Below are 22,243 nucleotides of genomic sequence, written 5' to 3'. Positions count from 1 at the left end.
CTATCCAAAAACTTAAATATTTCAGCTTTAACTATTACTATAATTTACAGTCGATATTACTTTTACCACTTCTGCAATTCTGTCCTGCATCAGTAAGATGACCAATTTAGGCCAGGAAGGTAGGATGGACAGAGTAGACCAGTAGATACCGGCAGCTGGCAATTTTTCCACCTAGGATGGTTGGATAGAGTAGGCTGGTAGATACAGGCATAGTTGTAGGCTACCACCATGGAGGAGCAGCGTCACGTGTACATTCCACTCACATGTAGAAGTTGGCGCTGCATGTGGGGGAGCGCGCGCTGTCATGGAACGAAAGTGTGGGACGAGCTAATATTTTTTGCTGATAATGTTTTAGCCCCTGAGCATTTTGGGGAGAAGGAGACAATACCAAGCGGATGGAGAATTACCTATTTTCAACGGCCAATAAATCAACCTTGTTGTCAAGAATCCACGGTCGACCGACTGACGGGTGCACATGGGGACATATAAAAGGGCTGTCGGCGGCTTTTGAAGATGCCAACTGGCATCGGCTTGAGAAATAGTGGTATATTTAGAATAAACGTATAGCCTAGGCAGTAGTCTCACTTGCCTGCCTATATAATAATGGGAAGATTGTGTAATTTAATTTGATTACACTATAGCAGCATTCTCTCGCCACAGGACACAATTCCCACGTGCGGTTTTCATAATCCAACATCTGAGTAGTGTTTTCCCTGCGGCTCCCAGGGAGCGGGGACTGAGCTCACACATTCACACATGCGAGCTGTTCGCTCCGCTGCCTCCGTCAGAGATCCGCGCCTCGGCAATTTGAAATGAGGACGGCAACCCAACCCTTTGCTGTTTGAAACTATAGGCCTAATCGGGTGATTTCTGCGGTCCGAACCATCTGTGGCACGGCGCTGAGTGGGACGCTATCAGCAGTGATAGGGAGGAGGACGAGCCTGCTGTCCGCTATACCCCAGCCTGGTCCCCGCGTACGGTACAGACATGGAGCCTCTACCGGAGCAGAACTGCACCATGTCAAAAAAGAGAGCTATAGCTAAAATCTTCAAAGTTCGCAAGAGGAGACAGATGCTTTTCGTTCAAGTCTGTTTTATCTGCAGTATTCTATGTTTGGCATGGTGCATGTCCGCCCTGCTCACAAAAACAGGTGAGAAGAATACGAGGGGAAAGGGGTCCCAGGGTTGGCCCGGGGGGAACGCGTTTATAATCACCGGACTGTGTGGGGAAAAACATGAATTTCATGATGTGATTGCGCAAATTGGCACGCACTGCATTGGTGCCAAATTAATATATCATAAATCTATGACATTATGTCTCAAAAGGTCCTTCTGCTTGCCTGCTTCAGAATATAAATCCGCTAGAATCGGCATAGCGGGACGCTATAATAATAATCATGGTTCGGGATGGAGATTTGTGTTTTTTTGTGGCATGCGCGTCATGTCCCATTTTGGGAGATTCTTGCATTTTCAACAAAAATGACATGTAGGCTGCTCATCATTTAAACTAGGCAGGCAGGCAGCACACCTGATTGTTCTGTTTGTAGAATGTGTTTATTCCCACTGCATCTGGGACACTCATAAAAGTATAGTTTATAGCCCCGACTGACTCGCGTGGAGAGGTAATCGCAGTGTGTGTGTGCAGGTTCTATAATATAATGTGAGTGGCAGGTCATTCTCAGTCAGTTTTGATTTACACCAAATACTGTATTCCCTTCTTCAAGACAGTCATAGACATGTTTGTTTTTGTCTCCTATTCATTTGGTTTGACATGTGCTGTCTCTGTCGCCTTGGGGAGCGCGGGGGTGGGTCCCTCGCCTGCTGGGTGGGTTTGTGGAGACCATGTCGGTTTGGGGGCGGGGGGGTGGGTCCCTCGCCTGCTGGGTGGGTTTGTGGAGACCATGTCGGTTTGGGGGCGGGGGGGTGGGTCCCTCGCCTGCTGGGTGGGTTTGTGGAGACCATGTCGGTTTGGGGGGCGGGGGGGTGGGTCCCTCGCCTGCTGGGTGGGTTTGTGGAGACAATGTCGGGTTCAACCAGTCTTACTTCAGCTACAATATGTCTTCTCTGTATTTAACTGTACTACATCATTCTGGGAAAAAACTGAAAAGAGACAGGACAACAGTATCTATTGTCAGTATCAGGTCAGATCATAAAACCTGTACATTTGTTTGTATAGAACATGATTCAACACACATTTACCTGTATGCACTTAGCCCTTTTGGTGCCATACATTATGTGTGAGAGCTGAAAAAGAATAACTATTACCTACGTTTACAAAATGATTTACAAGGACATAAAATATTCTATATGAACTGTGACAAGTCCTTGAATTATTATTTCAGGAGAGGTCACTCAATTGTCAGTGTTAATCTGTTGTTCTTGATCACTGAATAAATTGTTATATAAATGTTACAAAATGATGTAAACAATAGAAAGATAGGGATAGTGGAACAGTCAAGACTTGGCTTTGAATCAGCAATTTATTACAGGACAAGCCATGGAAATAGTATTATGGTATTATGGTATTAAATGTTCTATCGCCAATATGGAAGAATCACTTATAAACTGTCAACATTTAGTTAAGTACTCCAGAATGCACAATCATTCCGGAGGCAAGAATTTGTGAATGTGTCCATGTTTGATGCTGTCTTGCCTTTGAAATGAATTACCCCTCACTTATCGATGCCAGATTAGTTCACAACTGGTATGTGGAGATTTAATGAACAACACATCCATCAGATTCCTGATTCCTAAAATATGTTCATTTCTGTAACTTTCTCCACACACACACACACACACACACACACACACACACACACACACACACACACACACACACACACACACACACACACACACACACACACACACACACACACACACACACTAAGTCACAGGGCTGGTGTGTAAATTCTTTCCTACTTACCATTTCACTTTACACTTGCATTAGGGCTCGCTGCATCATAAGACCCATTTTTATATTGTGCCATAAAAGATGTCTCTGTAGTTGTATGTCCCTGTTTGAACATAATAGGGCGCTATCGAGTTGAACCAGGTGTTGGAACCGAAATGATTTTCCAATCGTTCCATTCCGAGCAGAACCCATACTTGTTTGGTTCCGTTCCAGTGCTCTGACCAGCACAATAAAGTTCTGAACCGGTTCAAACCCACAAAAAGTAGCGGTTCATATTGCTCCTTTTCATAGATTTTTTTACAGCCTAAAATCACCATTGTTTTTAAATTTAGCTCATGAATTTACTCAAATGAGTATGTACATTTTTGTCTTTAATGTCTTTTTCGTTATGTGTCGGACCCCAGGAAGACTAGCTGTTACCATTGGTGTTGGCTAATGGGGATCCTGATCAAATCTAAATCCACCAATTTGCTTGCATAGAGCAGCGCTATGGAATGGGTTAACTAGTTGTTTACATGTTTGATGGACAGATAAGTGCTTGAAGCACTGAGCATCATGGGTTGACGTGAATTGGAATGTGTCTAGGCTGTTACTAGCATCATAACTTCACTGTTTTACATAATTATATACAAGACATTAGGAACAATTTTGGAACAGTAAATTACATTATTAACCGGTTCCCAAGATGAGAAAATAACGGTTATTTTCAGGGACACCAGAGATCACATTTGTTTCCGGTTTTGTTTCCCTTCCTCAAATAACTTTAGTTATTAAGTTATTTTCCGGATTTAGTTTTTTCCCCCTGAAACTGTTCCAACCCCTGATTTGAACATCAACTGTTTGGATAAAATCTGTCACAGAGAGAGTTCACTAATTGTATTAGAATGTATTTTACTAGGCAAGTCAGTTAAGAACAAATTATTTTTTTTACACTGACAGCCTACCAGGGAACAGTGGGTTAACTGCCTTGTTCAGGGGCAGAACAACAGATTTGTACCTTGTCAGCTCAGGGATTCGATCAAGCAACCTTTCGGTTACTGGCCTAAACCTCTAACCACTAGGCTACCTGCCGCCCCAGAATAACAAGGAGCTTAAGGGATTATAACAAATTATATCATGCATAAGAGGATGGAAGATACATCACCACAGACAAGCCACTGTTAGAGCTGGAAATAGCACTGTCTTGTCCGTTGTAAGCAGGCGTGTTGTTTTACATACAAATGAGTCCCATTATATTCAGTCACACAGTGGCATCAGGTGATTTATATGTTTATACGTTTGATAAAGCACAACACAGAGCTCAATAAGTATTATAGACTGCCATCCTTATAGTATTGGTTAGTCATAACTACATTTTAAGCTTCTGACTTCCTGGTTAGACCTTCCTAGATTTATTTCCAGGGATTCTCCAAGTGGGGAGTGGTTCAATACCTGTCTCTTTCCTGTTGTAGGACATGGTCTGGTCCTGGAGCAGGGGCTGGCTGACACATCTGACCGTCTGGGACGCAGGCTGATGGCCTTGGACGGGGACAATAACACACTGGATAAGAATTGCACTGAGCCAGGTAGGTAGTGTTCCCTAACCCTCTACCCCTACCATTACCCTAACCCTATACCCTAAACCTGCAGTTAGCCAGAAAATGTCTCTAAACCTGCACTGAACAAGGCAGTGTGGTAATGAACCCTAATTTTGTCTGGAGCCATGTTGTGTATCGTATACCTGCACAGAGCTAGGTACTGCACTGTACCCTACATCTGAACAACGAGCCAGCTACTGCAGGTAGGGAGGACTTCATAGGAAAGCTCTTCAGAGAGTGTTATACAATGGCACAGCCCTCATGTTTCCTACAGCCTACACATACTCTGAGTCAGTTAGAAAAATAACAGATGGAGTGAGATGGGAAAATATTGGTTGCCTTAGATGTTTCACTAAATCTACCACCACTAGCTCTCTAGTTAGTCTATTGTTCGTCAGAAGAGCCACAGTTTTTACTACTGTGGTTGTGGTGCAGATGAGATTTGCAAATGTGGGCAACCTGGGTGTCCAGGTGGGTGGGTGCGGCGTCCAACTGAATGACAAATGAGATGAGTTATTGTTGGAGGCACAGGACAGAGCTGTAAATCTTCATTATGTAGGTGATAAGGAGAGAGAGAGAGAGAGAGAGAGAGAGAGAGAGAGAGAGAGAGAGAGAGAGAGCAAGAGCAGAGGACTGAAGCCTGACAGAAAGCAAGCTCAATTACTGTTCCAGTTCAGCATGCAAACCCAAAACCATGATGTTCTGTTCCTCACATAATCATTTCAAAATTCTGAACGTAACAAATGATAATGTCATGGCAGAAAAGACGGTGGTATCCTGACATTTTAAATAAAGCTTTTCATTGCTGTGTGTTCACCTTCCCCTTTTGGAGCTGGTCTCAATTTGATCTTTTTCTGAGGGTATATTGATTTATCATTGGCTCATTTTTGATGCACTTATGTGTTCATATTGATGCTATAATAATATACACAACCTTCTGCGTCAGAACAGCACGCAACAGTGCTGATAGTTCCTTTCCTGACAGGACCATTGATGTGCTGATAGTCCCCTTCCTTTATTTATTTATTTTTATTTATCCGTTATTTTACCAGGTAAGTTGACTGAGAACACATCCTCATTTGCCGCAACGACCTGGGGAATAGTTACAGAGGAGAGGAGGGGGATGAATGAGCCAATTGTAAACTGGGGATTATTAGGTGACCATGATGGTTTGAGGGTCAGATTGGGAATTTAGCCAGGACACCGGGGTTAACACTCCTACTCTTACGATAAGTGCCATGGGATCTTTAATGACCTCCGAGAGTCAGGACACCCGTGTAACGTCCCATCCGAAAGACGGCACCCTACACAGGGCAATGTCCCTAATTACTGCCCTTTGGCATTGGGATATTATTTTAGACCAGAGGACAGAGTGCCTCGTACTGGCCCTCCAACACCACTTCCAGCAGCATCTTGTCTCCCATCCAGGGACTGACCAGGACCAACCCTGCTTAGCTTCAGAAGCATGCTGCTGACAGGATCATTGCTGTGCTGATAGTCTCCTTCCTGACAGGACCAATTGATGTGCTGATAGTCTCCTTCCTGACAGGACCATTGATGTGCTGATAGTCCCCTTCCTGACAGGACCTTGGATGTGCTGATGGTCTCCTTCCTGACAGGACCTTGGATGTGCTGATAGTCTCCTTCCTGACAGGTCCATTGATGTGTCGTAGGCCCCTTCCTGACAGGACAATTGATGTGCTGATAGTCTCCTTCCTGACAGGACCATTGATGTGCTGATAGTCTCCTTCCTGACAGGACCATTGATGTGCTGATAGTCTCCTTCCTGACAGGACCATTGATGTGCTGATGGTATCCTTCCTGACAGGACCATTGATGTGCTGATGGTCTCCTTCCTGACAGGACCTTGGATGTGCTGATAGTCCCCTTCCTGAAAGGACCATTGATGTGCTGATAGTCTCCTTCCTGACAGGACCATTGATGTGCTGATGGTCTCCTTCCTGACAGGACCATTGATGTGCTGATAGTCTCCTTCCTGACAGGACCATTGATGTGCTGATGGTCTCCTTCCTGACAGGACCTTGGATGTGCTGATAGTCCCCTTCCTGAAAGGACCATTGATGTGCTGATAGTCTCCTTCCTGACAGGACCATTGATGTGCTGATGGTCTCCTTCCTGACAGGACCTTGGATGTGCTGTCTAATAATAGAAGATTGTGCTATTTTTAGACCACAACACAGCAGTGAGCTGTACAGTATAGACTGACTGACTTTGACTGACTGCTACTCACACATCAGAAAAAAGCAGGGACAAACACAAACTTTAGAAAACCACTGACGACACAGACATGTTATTACTCTGTTAATTTGAAAGACTGATGTTATTCAAATGGGATAACATGCAGTCATCATTAACAAAAAAGCAAGTTGTAGTTTAGCTGCTCACATCTGTTCACACTGCCTAGCCTGTGTTGACATACACATTGCCATCCTTTGTGTTTTGAACAGCTGGGCACATTTCTGGTGGTATAGTAGATGAATTACAAACATCAAGGCACAGCACCTAACCTCTGAGTGCTGAATTAACTAACTGGAAATATTTTATGATTCAGAATAGAGTAAAACACATGTGGCGAGTTCAGTCCGTGAAGCAGGCATTCAGAAGGCCTTATACTGCAATCAATTAATTAATCAATCAAATGTATTTATAAAGCTTGTTTTACATCAGCAGATGTCACAAAGTGCTTACACAGAAACCCAGCCTAAAACCCCAAAGCGCAAGCAATGCAGATGTAGAAGCACGGTGGCTAGGGAAAACTCTCTAGAAAGGCAGGAACCTAGGAAAAAACCTAGAGAGGAACCAGGCTCTTCGGGGTGGCCAGTCCTCTTCTGGCTGTGCCTGGTGGAGATTATAAGAGTACATGGCCATTAAGGCCAGATAGTTCTGAAAGATGTTCAAACATTCATAGATGACCAGCAGGGTCAAATAATAACCACAGTGGTTGTAGAGGGTGCAACAGGTCAGAACCTCAGGAGGAAATGTCAGTCGGCTTTTCATAACTGAGAATTCAGAGGTTGAGACAGCTGGTGTGGTAAAGTGAAAGAGAGGGAAATGGAGAGGGAGAGAGAGGGCCAAAACAGTAGGTTGGCGCTGCAGTGCATAGCTACCATCTTACGAGCTCCTGACCAATTCTGCAATTTTGTGTGTTTTTTTTTACACTAATCAAAACTTTATTTGTACATAATATTTCCGCCATCATTTCCTATGACCAAAAACAGCTTCTGGACCTCAGAACATTGGACATCAGAACAGCTGTGTATATACAGCTCATTCCGGAACAGGCCCTAATCCCCGGAACTCGAAGAGAAAGAGACGGCGCAAGATTTGCACATCCCTGATGAGACGAGACATCCTTCGTTCTGTTGGCGAACATACAATCACTAGAGAACAAAGTGTACGAGCGCGTTCCAGACTATCCCATCAAGGGCACCTGAAGAACTGTAATATCCTATGTTTCTTGGGAGTATGAACAAGGACATGGATAATATACTCTACATCTGGAGCAGGTTGAGAGCTTCAAGTTCCTCGGGGTCCACATTAACAACAAACTAGAATGGTCCAAACACACCAAAACAGTCGTGAAGAGGGCACGACAAAGCCTATTCCCACTCAGGAAACTAAAAAGATTTGGCATGGGTCCTGAGATCCTCAAAAGGTTCTACAGCTGCAACATCGAGAGCATCCTGGTTGCATCAGTGCCTGGTACGGCAATTGCTCGGCCTCTGACCGCAAGGCACTACAGAGGGTAGTGCGTACGGCCCAGTACATCACTGGGGCTAAGCTGCCTGCCATCCAGGACCTCTACACCAGGCGGTGTCAGAGTAAGGCCCTAAAAATTATCAAAAACCCCAGACACCCCAGTTATAGACTGTTCTCTCTACTACCGCATGGCAAACGGTACCTGAGTGCCAAGTCTAGGACAAAAAGGCTTCTCAACACTTTTTACCCCCAAGCCATAAGACTCCTGAACAGGTAATCAAATGGCTGCCCAGACTATTTGCATTGTGTGCCCCCCCAACACCCCCCAAACCCGCTTTTTACGCTGCTGCTACTCTCTGTTTATCATATATGCATAGTCACTTTAACTATACATTCATGTACATACTACCTCAATTGGGCCGACCAACCAGTGCTCCCGCACATTGGCTAACCGGGCTATCTGCATTGTGTCCCGCCACCCCCTCTTTTACGCTACTGCTACTCTCTGTTCATCATATTTCGACAGTCACTTTCACCATATCTACATGTACATACTACCAAAATCAGCCTGACTATCCGGTGTCTGTATGTAGCCTCGCTACTTTTATAGCCTCGCTACTGTATTTAGCCTATCTTTTTACTGTTGTTTTATTTCTTTACTTACCTATTGTTCACCTAACACCTTTTTTTGCACTATTGGTTAGAGCCTGTAAGTAAGCATTTCACTGTTGTATTTGGCGGACGTGACAAATAAACTTTATTTGATTTGATTTAATAGATGTTTTTTCTATGCATCGTCACGACCGAATGGCAACTTCGGGTAAGGTGAAGGAGGGAGGTGTGTGTCTCTTTGTTAACAACAGCTGGTGCGCAATCTCTAATATTAAGGAAGTCTCGAGGTACTATTTACCAAGTTTTCAGCTATATTTTTCATAGCTGTCTATTTACTACCACAAATCGATGCTGGCCGTCGGACCACACTCAACGAGCTGTACCAGGCCATAAGAAAGCAAGAAAATGCACATCCAGAGGCGACGCTTCTAGTGGCCGGTGATTTTAATTGAACCATGCATGAGAGCACCAGCTGTTCTGGACGACTGTGTGATCTCGCTATCTGTATCCGATGTGAGTACTCAGAGCATGCACTAACCAACTGGCAAGTATCGTCACTGACATTTTCAACCTCTCCCTGAACCAGTCTGTAATACCTACATGTTTCAAGCAGACCACCATAGTCCTTGTGCCCAAGAACACTAAGGTAACCTGCCTAACTGACTATGCCCCGTAACACTCACATCTGTAGCCATGAAATGCTTTGAAAGGCTGGTCATAGCTCACATCAACACCATCATCCCAGATACACTATACCCAATCCAGTTTACATACCGCCCCAACAGATCAACAGATGACTCAATTTCTATTCCACTCTACACTGCCCTTTCACAACTGGACAAAAGGAACACCTATGTGAGAATTCTGTTCATTGACGACAGCGCAGCGTTCAACACCATAGCGCCCTCAAAGCTCATCAATAAGCTAAGGACCCTGGGACTAAACATTATGTACAAAATAAGTTAAACAATGTGAAAAACAAACAAAATAGCACAGTTGGTTAAGAGCCAATAAAATGGCTGCCATCCCCATCTCATCATCACTGTATTGACACTTTGCCTGTTTGATGTTAAACCATGTATTTTATTCTTGTAATACAAATGCCACTCTGAGACTTAGAAAATACTTAATTACCATATCTAAGTGGTCATAATGTGCAGTTTTAATCTTGAGGGAACTGCTAAACATTAATTGTCCTCATGTCAAATCAACATCAAAGCATTCCCTTGCTACAGCAAGAAGGATGAGCGGAAGCATCACATATATACAGTAGCTGTATATATATACAGTGTGTATATATATATATATATATATATATCATCTTTATAAATTATATCATAAATATGACTGGTGGAGTTATGTCACACATGCAGCTAACAAAAATATATGGAAATGTCTGCTCCACCCAAAATTACAACCAACTAATTGCAGCATTACCGCAAAAATGGAGGAGGCAAGAGGAAGGGGGAGGAGTTAAGGAACTTGTCTGTCGGCCCTGCATTAAAGACCAAAATTGGTTAAAGAAAATTGTGATAAATAAAAAGTATATCAGTTTAATTTAAGGACCCAAGAAATGGCAGCTGTACCATATAGATTGCAAAATAGTTGCGAAGAGATTTTCGATGTGCCGATTCCATGGCACATGGTTATGAACTGATATGCAAAACGACGGCAGATTAAAAACTTATAATTTTACGATGTAAATGATGATACAAAACCTGCTCCCACCTGTCTTATAAGTTCCCACAGTTGACAGTGCATGTCAGAGCAAAAAGAAAGTAATGAGGTAGAAGAATTGTCCATAGAGCTCCGAGACAGGTTTGTGTCAAGGCACAGATCTGGGGAAGTGTACCAAAAACATTTCTGCAGCATTGAAGGTCCCCAAGAACACAGTGCCCTCCATCATTCTTTTTTGACATTTTTTTAAATTTCACCTTTATTTAACCAGGTAGGCTAGTTGAGATCAAGTTCTCATTTGGAACTGCGACCTGGCCAAGATAAAGCAAAGCAGTTCGACATATACAACATCACAGAGATACACATGGAATAAACAAACATACAATCAATAATACAGTAGAACAATCTATAAACAGCATGTGCAAATGAGGTAGGATAAGAGAGCTAAAGCAAAAATTTAGCCCATGGTGGCGGATTAATTACAATATAGCAATTAAACACTGGAATGCTAGGGTGTGCAGAAGATGAATGTGCAAGTAGAGATACTGGGGTGCAAAGGAGCAAGATAAAAAAATACAGTATGAGGTAGATTGGATGGGCTATTTACAGATGAGCTATGTACATGTGCAGTGATCTGTGAGCTGCTCTGACAGCTGGTGCTTAAAGCTAGTGAGGGAGGTAAGAATCTCCAGCTTCAGAGATATTTGCAGTTCGTTCCAGTCATTGACAGCAGAGAACTGGAAGGAGAGGTGGCCAAAGGAAGAATTGGCTTTGGGGGTGACCAGTGAGATATATCTGCTGAGCGCGTGCTATGGGTGGGTGCTGCTATGGTGACCAGTGAGCTGAGATAAGGCAGGGCTTTACCTAGCAGAGACTTGTAGATGACCTGGAGCCAGTGGGTTTGGCGACGAGTAGGAAGCGAGGGCCAGCCAACAAGAGCATACAGGTCGCAGTGGTGGGTAGTATATGGGGCTTTGGTGACAAAACGGATGGCACTGTGATAGACTGCATCCAATTTGTTGAGTAGAGTGTTGGAGGCTATTTTGTAAATGACATCGCCGAAGTCGAGGATCAATAGGATGGTCAGTTTTACGAGGGTATGTTAGGCAGCATGAGTGAACTATGCTTTATTGCGAAATAGGAAGCCAATTCTAGATTGAATTTTGATGGAAGAAGTTTGGAACCACCAAGACTCTTCCTAGAGCTGGCCGCCCGGCCAAACTGAGCAATCGGGGGAGAAGGGCCTTGGTCAGGGAGCTGACCAAGAACCCAATGGGTTCTCAACTGACAGCTACATTAAATAGTACCCGCAAAACACCAGTCTCAACGTCAACAGTGAAGAGGCGATTCCGGGATGCTGGTCTTCTAGGCAAAGTTCCTCTGTCCAGTGTCTGTGTTCTTTTTCCAATCTGAATCTTTTATTTTTATTGGCCAGTCTGATAATGGCTTTTTTTTTCAACTCTGCTTAGAAGGCCAGCATCCTGGAGTCGCCACTTCACTGTTGATGTTAAGACTGGTGTTTTGCGGGTACTATTTAATGAAGCTGCCAGTTGAGAACTTGTGAGGAGTCTGTTTCTTTAACTAGACACTCTAATGTACATGTCCTCTTGCTCAGTTGTGTACCGGGGCCTCTCACTCCTCTTTCTATTCTGGTTATAGCATGTTTGTGCCGTTCTGTGAAGGGAGTAGCACACAGCGTTGTTCGAGATCTTCAGTTCCTTGGCAATTTCTCACATGGAATAGCCTTCATTTCTCAGAACAAGAATAGACTGACGAGTTTCAGAAGAAAGTACTTTGTTTATGGGCATTTTGAGCCTGTAATCAAACTCATAAATGCTGATGCTCCAGATACAGTTTTAGTTGAGACTAGTCTAAAGGAGGCCAGTTTTATTGCTTCTTTAATCAGAACAGCAGTTTTCAGCTTAGCTAACATAATTGCAAAAGGGTTTTCTAATGATCAATTAGCCTTTTAAAATTATAAACTTGGATTAGCTAACACAGCGTTCCATTGGAACACAGGAGTGATGGTTGCTGATAATGGGCCTCTGTATGCCTACAGTATGTAGATATTCCATTAAAAACCATCCATTTCCAGGTACAATAGTCATTTACAACATTAACAATGTCTACACTGTATTTCTGATCAATTTGTTGTTATTTTAATGGAAGGAAAATGTGCTTTTCTTTAAAAAACAAGGACATTTCTAAGTGACCCCAAACTTTTGAATGACAGTATATATATTTAAACATTTTTTTATGGGGGATTGGAAATGATACAGACAATTACATTGATGGAAGCTACAATCTATCTGCAATATTAAAACTGATCTACCCCCTAAAAAAAACATCTAAAAAAAAGGTCATCCCTACTGCCTCTGATCTGTGTTGGAGTGGGCCCCTGGCTAGCCTTAAATAAAAACATAAAACAATCAAATGGTGCTGTTTGATTTGCTTAATAAGGAATTTGAAATTATTTATACTTTTACTTTTGATACTTAAGTTTATTTTAGCAATTACATTTACTTTTGGTACTTAAGTGTATTTAAAACCAAATTATTTTAGGCATTTACTCAAGTAGTATTTTACTGGGTGACTTTCACTTTCACTTGAGTAATTTTCTATTACGGTATCTTTACTTTCACTCATGTATAACAATTGGGTACTTTTTCACCAGTGCTCCTCTCCTCCGCTCCTGACTACATGTGCTGCTGGTGCAGGAAGGAGGTGTTGCCTATACAACCAAATACTTTGCTTCTTTCAGCAAGGAGCAACAAAGTTTAATCACGTTTGTAAAGAGTCCATGTAACCATGGAATCGGACTCAATCATACTAATGCCCTGCCGTCCCGTCTTCCACTGTCCGTTACACCAGAAAATGAAATAAATGACGGTCTTCATCCATAATCGGCGGTTACATGATTATACGATTATTGTGCCATCCTTAATTATCACTCTGACATCACTTCTGGTGTGGTGTTGAGAAGTACACAGCTGTACTGTGCAAAGGTCGTCTGTCTGGAGCATAAGGCAGAAAGGAGCTTTTGCATGGTTGTTGTTTAAAATTGTAAATGTGCTGTATGCCTGCAATTTGTCCCGGCCCCACCAATCCACTCTACACCAGATACCCCCTCTATCTGTCTCACCTTCATTTCATTTCCTTTCAATAAACACGAACAATATGAAAGGAGGGTGGATATCCAAACAAAGTCCTAGTCTTCTAAGACGGTCAGCAATGTTCAGTATCTCCACATTAGTGTTACGCCCTGACCTTAGAGCTTTTTATGTCTCTATTTTGGTTTGGTCAGGGTGTGATTTGGGTGGGAATTCTATGTTCCTTTCTCTATGTTTTTGTATTCCTTTGTTTTGGCCGGGTATGGTTCTCAATCAGGGACAGCTGTCTATCGTTGTCTCTGATTGGGAACCATACTTTGGTAGCTTTTTCCCACATGGTTTTTGTGGGTAGTTATTTTCTGTTTTGTGTTTCTGCACCTGACAGGACTGTTTTGGTTTTCATTCATTCTCTGTGTTATTTTTGTTATTTAGTGTTCAGTTGAAATAAAAGAATGAACACTTACCACGCTGCCCTTTGGTCCTCACCTTCTTCAACAGACGACCGTTACAGAATGAACACTTACCACGCTGCCCTTTGGTCCTCACCTTCTTCAACAGACGACCGTTACAGAATGAACACTTACCACTCTGCCCTTTGGTCCACACCTTCTTCAACAGACGATCAATACAGAATGCACACTTACCACGCTGCCCTTTGGTCCACACCTTCAACAGACGACCGTTACAGAATGAACACTTACCACTCTGCCCTTTGGTCCACACCTTCTTCAACAGATGACCGTTACAGAATGCACACATACCACGCTGCCCTTTGGTCCTCACCTTCTTCAACAGACGACCGTTACAGAATGCACACATACCACGCTGCCCTTTGGTCCACACCTTCTTCAACAGATGATCGTTACAGAATGCACACTTACCACGCTGCCCTTTGGTCCTCACCTTCTTCAACAGATGACCGTTACAGAATGAACACTTACCACTCTGCCCTTTGGTCCACACCTTCTTCAACAGACGATCGATACAGAATGCACACTTACCACGCTGCCCTTTGGTCCACACCTTCTTCAACAGATGACCGTTACAGAATGAACACTTACCACGCTGCCCTTTGGTCCACACCTTCTTCAACAGATGACCGTTACAGAATGCACACATACCACGCTGCCCTTTGGTCCACACCTTCAACAGACGACCGTTACAGAATGAACACTTACCACTCTGCCCTTTGGTCCACACCTTCTTCAACAGACGATCGTTACAGAATGCACACTTACCACGCTGCCCTTTGGTCCTCACCTTCTTCAACAGATGACCGTTACAGAATGCACACTTACCACGCTGCCCTTTGGTCCACACCTTCAACAGACGACCGTTACAGAATGCACACTTACCACGCTGCCCTTTGGTCCACACCTTCTTCAACAGACGACCGTTACAGAATGAACACTTACCACGCTGCCCTTTGGTCCTCACCTTCTTCAACACACGACCGTTACAGAATGAACACATACCACGCTGCCCTTTGGTCCACACCTTCTTCAACAGATGACCGTTACAGAATGCACATATACCACGCTGCCCTTTGGTCCACACCTTCTTCAACAGATGATCGTTACAGAATGCACACATACCACGCTGCCCTTTGGTCCACACCTTCTTCAACAGATGATCGTTACAGAATGCACACTCACCACGCTGCCCTTTGGTCCACACCTTCTTCAACAGACGACCGTTACAGAATGAACACTTACCACGCTGCCCTTTGGTCCACACCTTCTTCAACAGACGACCGTTACAGAATGCACACTTACCACGCTGCCCTTTGGTCCACACCTTCTTCAACAGACGATCGTTACGGAATGAACACTTACCACGCTGCCCTTTGGTCCACACCTTCTTCAACAGACGACCGTTACAATTAGTAGCTGTAGACTTGCAGCTGGTATCTGCAAGATGCAAAGCCATATCCCAGGTACAAAGCAAGCAATTATGTATGTACTGAGTTAATTATGAGTCTCATCTGAGATAATTAGATGTGTATTTTCATTATTGATTTACTATGCCATTAAAAAGATCGAAGCAATTATATAATTATCATGCCTTCTTAATGCTAAAAATGCATCATCCCTTTCAATAAAGCACCAGCATCACTTTTATCCTTCAACTTGAATTTCAACCATCATTACAAATCAGGAGTCATATTTAGAAAATGTTTAATATTTGGCAATGATAAACACAATGTAGTGTATCTCAGCAGGCTTTGATATACCTAACAATTGTTTTTCTTGGCCTTGAGAATGAAAGTAAGTAGCTAAATATGGTTGTCATTAGTAATGGCTATTTCACAGAGACACTCGTTAGCTCAAAGAGGAATCATAAACCCCACTTCTCTTTCTTCTGCTCTTTGTGTTTGTAGTGTTCAGACAGAGTAGAGTTACTGAGCACTTCCCCGCACAAAACACATTGTGGGGGCACTGACAAGTCAGTGACAGACAGCACATCATCTGCTGCTGAACGACAGCGCTGTGTCGTGTGCTGTCGTTCAGCAGCAGATGATGCACTGTCATGTCACTGACTTGTCAGTGCCCCCACAATGTGTTTTGTGCGGGGAAGTACTTAGTAATGAGTCTCTCAAAATGAACAAATGAATTAAACGACACGTCCTGACCAAACATCCACACCATGGTGGTAAACCCAGGGAGTTCTTTCAGAGCAAGGCAGAATGCGTCAGGAAACAGTGCTTCGACAGTGGAAAAGCAAGTCAGCTAGCAAGGCTTTGTTGTCATTTTATGCCAGGTATGAAGCAGAAATAAGGTATAAGCAGAAATAAGGGAGTACTAACTATCATAGTAGTAGATGTGAGTTTATTTTTCGAACAATCCCCTGGCCTTGTACACAGCTAATAGCTAACATTCGCCAAAGCAAGCTAGCTACTGATAGTGCAACCCAAATAACAGTAAAGATGAAGATGAAAACTGATCAGGCCTACTGTACATCTTACTGTAGAAAAGATTGTTGAAAGAAAGTCTAGGTTGGAATTGTTGCAGTTAAAATACATGTAATCATTTTTATTCTTAACTGGAATAAACTGATTGAAGAAATATGCTGTTTGAGGCAAACACACTCACATAGTTCTGGCTTGCTCATCTACAGCAGGAAGTGGTCTCCTCCCTGACTGAAAAAGCAGTAGATGTTCTGATCCAGTTTGGCACCACATACCTATGCGAGTCAGGGTTCTCAACTCTGAAATACTTAAAAAACAAGTATAGAACAGTTTCAAGGCCGAGCATGACCTCAGTGTTGCACTGTCAAAAACGGAGCCCAAATAGACATGCTTGTTGAAAACTTCAACCATCCACATACAGTGGGGAGAACAAGTATTTGATACACTGACGATTTTGCAGGTTTTCCTACTTACAAAGCATGTAGAGGTCTATCATTTTTATCATAGGTACACTTCAACTGTGACAGACGGAATTTAAAACAAAAACCATGAAAATCACATTGTTGTCAGTGGTGATGTTGTCAGTGGTGCAGCTGTAGAACTTTTTGAGGATTTGAGAGCCCATACCAAACCTTTTCAACTTCCTGAGGGGGAAGAGGCGCTGTCGCACCTTCTTCACGACTATGCATGTCTGAGTGGACCATTTTAAGTCCTTAGCGATTGGACACCAAGCTCTCGAACCCTGGCTGCAGTGTACTTACTCCCTGTTCAACCATTTGATACAGATGATGAATTTTCTCTGTCTCTGCACATGCTTAGTTAACCAAGCATCATGCATGTAATTAAACAGCCACTATGAGGTTGTAATGTAGATTTGACCTGCCAAAAATGTATGTGTGCCAGACATGGGTGTCTCTCTCTCCCCCCCTCTCTCTCTGTCTTTCTCTCCCTCTCTCTCTCTCTCTCTGTCTCTCTCTTTCTCTTTCTAGCTGCCTAGTTATCTGTTAGATAAATGAAGAAATTCAGTAACAGTTAACTTCACACACACACATACACACACACACACACACACACACACACACACACACACACACACACACACACACACACACACACACACACACACACACACACACACACACACACACATACACAGAGCTCTCAGGACAAACACACTGTGTACAAACCTAACTTCTGGATTGCATGTCTGTCTCTTCACATTTGTTGTTGTGAGACATGGCACTAGCTGAATGCGCTGGTTGGCTTTTGTTTACTGCAGAGAGAGTAATGGTGTTGTCTTCAATTATTGATCACTGCTGGTTGAGTTCCTCAAACTGGCTTTTAAGGGAGCACCTGTCAGGACATGAGAATCCTGGAGGATCCTGGGTAGGAGGATTGCGGCATAAAGGGATCACCCATTAGGGGAGGAAACATCCATGACACTCCACAAACATTTGGCTGACCCTGGTCCATGGTCCCCGATCGGTCACAGGGTTGTTAGGGTGGGAGTCCTCCTATGGCACATTTCATGTCCAGTCAGATTTGACACAGCAGTGAACCCAAGACAGATTGATCTATGCTATTTCTGGGGTTTAGTGTTATGTGTGTCTTGATTAACGATGTGTAAACCAAAGATCTACAATTTGTTAGCCAAAGATCTACAATTTGTTAACAAAAATTATAAGAGCAAAGTTTTAAAAACCCAAAACTGATTTCAATGCATTAGGCTATTATACAAATGCTTAACTTATTAACCAATACATTTATAATGAATCTGTTTAGTTACAGTATATACTGTAGTCTATATGGGAAATTAAAACTGCCTCACTCTTTCGCTAGCTCATGTAACAATTGTGAACACACTGTATCAAAATGCAGACTCCAAATTTCATGAGTTGTCAGGTTGAATTGTTTAATCAAGGCTTGCAGACAAGGCTAGTGGTGTGACAGTGACAGACTGCGTAAGCGCTGTGTGGACTGGAGCAGGAGACTGCTGATGACGCTACGCTGTATCTAGCTTACAGCTCAGATAGATGCTCTCCCGTCTCCTTCCCTTCCTCTCCTCCACTCCTCTCTTCCCCTCCCCACCCTTCCTCTCCTCCACTCCTCTCTTCCCCTCCCCACCCTTCCTCTCATCCCTTCCTCTCTTCCCCTCCTCTTTTCCCTTCCCAGGGGGTAACCTTGAGGCCTGTCCTCTGTTATGGAGGAGGGTGGGGGAGGGAATCGGCTGCTGAGGGCCTGCTGGATATCTGATCAAGGCTACAGTGTCCCCACCATTTGATATGCCTCTGGGGGGGAAGCTGCTAGTACTACTACTGCTGCTACATCTGCTATTCTCGGTGCTAGAGAATACTACTGTACTGTTGATAATAATGTCAATATATGCAGTTATTCATGCCCTTATTGAGTGAACCCGTTTGCTCTTTGATTCTTTTATGTTGCATTTTCAGTCGGTACATTATAATATTTAGAATTGCGTTATTATATTTGATGTGTTATCTATGACTTGATAATAACAGATATATTAATTTGCTACTATTTTGATTTAAAGGGAATGTAATCAGCCTAGATTGATTTGGTGAGAGACAAAGATGTCTGTTCATTAGTTGTGTATTTGTACTCTCTGTGTGGTTTGATTGGAATCAGAGTACATATATACGTCTCCCTTCTGTATCCCTTGTGGGCATCTTATGTCTAGTGGGCTTCTGTCCAACCTCCAGAGAGAGATGCAACTGGATGACGTGGTGAGAGAGGGGGTAAGGAGACAGAGAGAGTGGTGACAGAATGCAATGACATCATTGGTTGGAGAGGTTGCAGATGGACACATGGATCTCGCTGTGTCTCTGGAGATGGGGTACTGAGTAGGCCGCTGATCTGATCCAGGAACAGATGGACCGTTTGGGCAACAGAGCCTAACCCTCCACAGCTTACCATTCCTGAGGGAGATCCATCCGGGGGGGCAGCATGGCTCTCACCCACATAGATCTAGCGGCAGGACTGAGATTCACCCATAAAGATCTAGAGGCAGGACTGAGACTTACCCACACAGATCTAGAGGCAGGACTGAGAATCACCCACACAGATCTAGAGGAAGGACTGAGACTCACCCACACAGATCGAGAGGCAGGACTGAGACTCACTCACATAGCTCTAGAGGCAGGACTGAGACTCACCCACACAGATCTAGAGGCAGGACTGAGATTCACTCACATAGCTCTAGAGGCAGGACTGAGACTGAGACACACAGATCTAGAGACAGGACTGAGACTCACCCACACAAATCTAGAGGCAGGACCAAAACTCACCCACACAGATCTAGAGGCAGGACTGAGGCTCATCCACATAGCTCTAGAGGCAGGACTGAGACTCACCCACACAGATCGAGAGGCAGGACTGAGACTCACTCACATAGCTCTAGAGGCAGGACTGAGCCTCACCCTCCCAGATCTAGAGGCAGGACTGAAACTTACCCACACAGATCTAGAGGCAGGACTGAGATTCACCCACACAGATCTAGAAGCAGGACTGAGTCTCACCCACACAGCTTTAGAGGCAGGCCTGAGTCTCACCCACACAGATCTAGAGGCAGGACTGAGCCTCACCCACATAGATCTAGAGGCAGGACTGAGACTCACCCACACAGATCTAGAGGCAGGACTGAGACTTATCCACACAGAACTAGAGGCAGGACTGAGACTCACCCACACAGATCTAGAGGCAGAGAGTCAACCACACAGATCTAGAGGCAGGACTGAGACTCATCCACATAGCTCTAGAGATAGGACTGAGACTCATCCACATAGAACTAGAGGCAGGACTGAGACTCACCCACACAGATCTAGAGGCAGGACTGAGACTCATCCACATAGCTCTCGAGTCAGGACTGAGACTCACCCACACAGATTGAGAGGCAGGACTGAGACGCACCCACATAGCTCTAGAGGCAGGACTGAGACTCACCCACACAGAACTAGAGGCAGGACTGAGACTCACCCACACAGATCTAAAGGCAGGACTGAGACTCACCCATACAGATCTAGAGGCAGGACTGAGACTCACCCACACAGATCTAGAGGCAGGACTGATACTCACCCACACAGATCTAGAGGCAGGACTGAGACTCATCCACATAGCTCTAGAGGCAGGACTGAGACTCACCCACACAGATCTAGAGACAGGACTGAGACTCATCCACATAGATCTAGAGGCAGGACTGAGAGTCACCCACACAGAACTAGAGGCAGGACTGAGACTCACCCACACAGATATAGAGGCAGGACTGAGACTCGCCCATTCAGATCTCGAGGCAGGACTGAGACTTACCCACACAGAACTAGAGGCAGGACTTTCAGACTCATCTAGCTCTTTGACGCAGGTCTTTCAGACTCATCTAGCTCTTTGAGGCAGGACATTCAGACTCATCTATCTCTTTGAGGCAGGACATTCAGACTCATGTAGCTCTTTGAGGCAGGACATTCAGACTCATATAGCTCTTTGACGCAAGACTTTCAGACTCATCTAGCTCTTTGAGGCAGGACATTCAGACTCATCTAGCTCTTTGACGCAAGACTTTCAGACTCATCTAGCTCTTTGAGGCAGGACATTCAGACTCATCTAGCTCTTTGAGGCAGGACATTGAGTGTGATAAAGGCACAGATATCTTTGGATAATTCTATAAAGTGGTAAATACCTGATACAGAAGTCTTGTAGACAAAATAGCCCTAATTATTATCATTAAAAAATATATTTTTATTTTATTTAACTAGGCAAGTCACATTTTTACATGAAGTTGATTTGATTGTTGTTGTTTGTTTTATACCCAAATGATTTATTTGAATTATATAGGTTGTTTTGCTATGTGTGATGTTAGACCAACACATTACTTTGGAGATGCTTCTGTTTTCTTTCAGCCATCAATGAGTTCCCTGAGGATATCTTCACCACCTACCAACGCACAAGAGGAGCTGTCCTGCTGCACATATTTGCGGTATGTGCAGCAGGTTTACCATGTGGTTCAGTAAATCAGGCATGTGTTGCGAGTGTGTGTGTATGTGTGTATGTGCATGCTTGCTTATATGGGGCATGTTTCTGGTGTGTGTGTGTCCATCCATTCACTAATTAGTGGACTAAAATATTACCCTGCTGTGTCAGCTCTCTGTCTCTGACAGACAATTTTATGACAATTATAAATATTCTGTCAGCCGGGTGTCGTTGTGTATGACCTGGTATCTTCCTGTCATGTGATGTCCTGGGCTGTGCTGTGAACAACACGGGTTGGTTTGGACACAGTGCCCTAGGCAGGGCCTGTCATCGCAACCTTACACAACAAAAGTCACATTTATGCAGCCTCAGATGACTGCTCTCTCTTTGGCAGGAACAACAACGTTCTACTTTGTGAGGGCAGGATAGAGGATAGCAGGATATGTGGACAGATGTTTTTCTCTCTCTCTCTCTTAGGCCCTGTACATGTTTCTGGCCTTGGCAATCGTCTGCGATGACTACTTTGTGATGTCGTTGGAGAAGATCTGTGAGGTGGGGGAATTGGAGTCCCAATAACAACCTCCTCTAGACCATAAACCTACTGATATAAATCATTTGAAATTCCTTATATTAAGCAAACTAGACGGCATGATTTCATAGCATTTTTTATTTATTTACGGATAGCCAGGGGCATGCTCCAACACATACTTTACAAACAAAGCATTTGTGTTTAATGAGTCTGCCAG

The 22,243-nt window shown here is 43.8% G+C and overlaps 1 protein-coding gene across 2 annotated transcripts in view; it reads left to right on the top strand.

Annotated features, from left to right (window-relative positions):
* The first annotated feature begins 203 nt into the window (after positions 1 to 203).
* Positions 204 to 22,243, top strand: part of slc24a4a (solute carrier family 24 member 4a) — a 38,015-nt gene continuing 15,975 nt past the window's right edge. Inside the window, exons 1-4 of one of the 2 annotated variants that reach the window (XM_021585124.3) lie at positions 204 to 1,150; positions 4,365 to 4,478; positions 21,428 to 21,504; positions 21,975 to 22,049. In XM_021585124.3, coding sequence (XP_021440799.3) covers positions 988 to 1,150; positions 4,365 to 4,478; positions 21,428 to 21,504; positions 21,975 to 22,049 — 429 coding nt within the window. In that variant the 5' untranslated portion in view covers positions 204 to 987. The remainder of the gene's footprint in view (positions 1,151 to 4,364; positions 4,479 to 21,427; positions 21,505 to 21,974; positions 22,050 to 22,243) is intronic. The other variant, XM_021585123.3, reaches the window with a different exon arrangement.

This window comes from Oncorhynchus mykiss, chromosome 25 (genome assembly GCF_057628025.1).
Source record: "Oncorhynchus mykiss isolate SJ-2025 chromosome 25, ASM5762802v1, whole genome shotgun sequence".
Classification (NCBI taxonomy): domain Eukaryota; kingdom Metazoa; phylum Chordata; class Actinopteri; order Salmoniformes; family Salmonidae; genus Oncorhynchus; species Oncorhynchus mykiss.
Note: the sequence above shows the minus strand (reverse complement) of the source record. Positions and strands in the feature narration are given on the sequence as shown.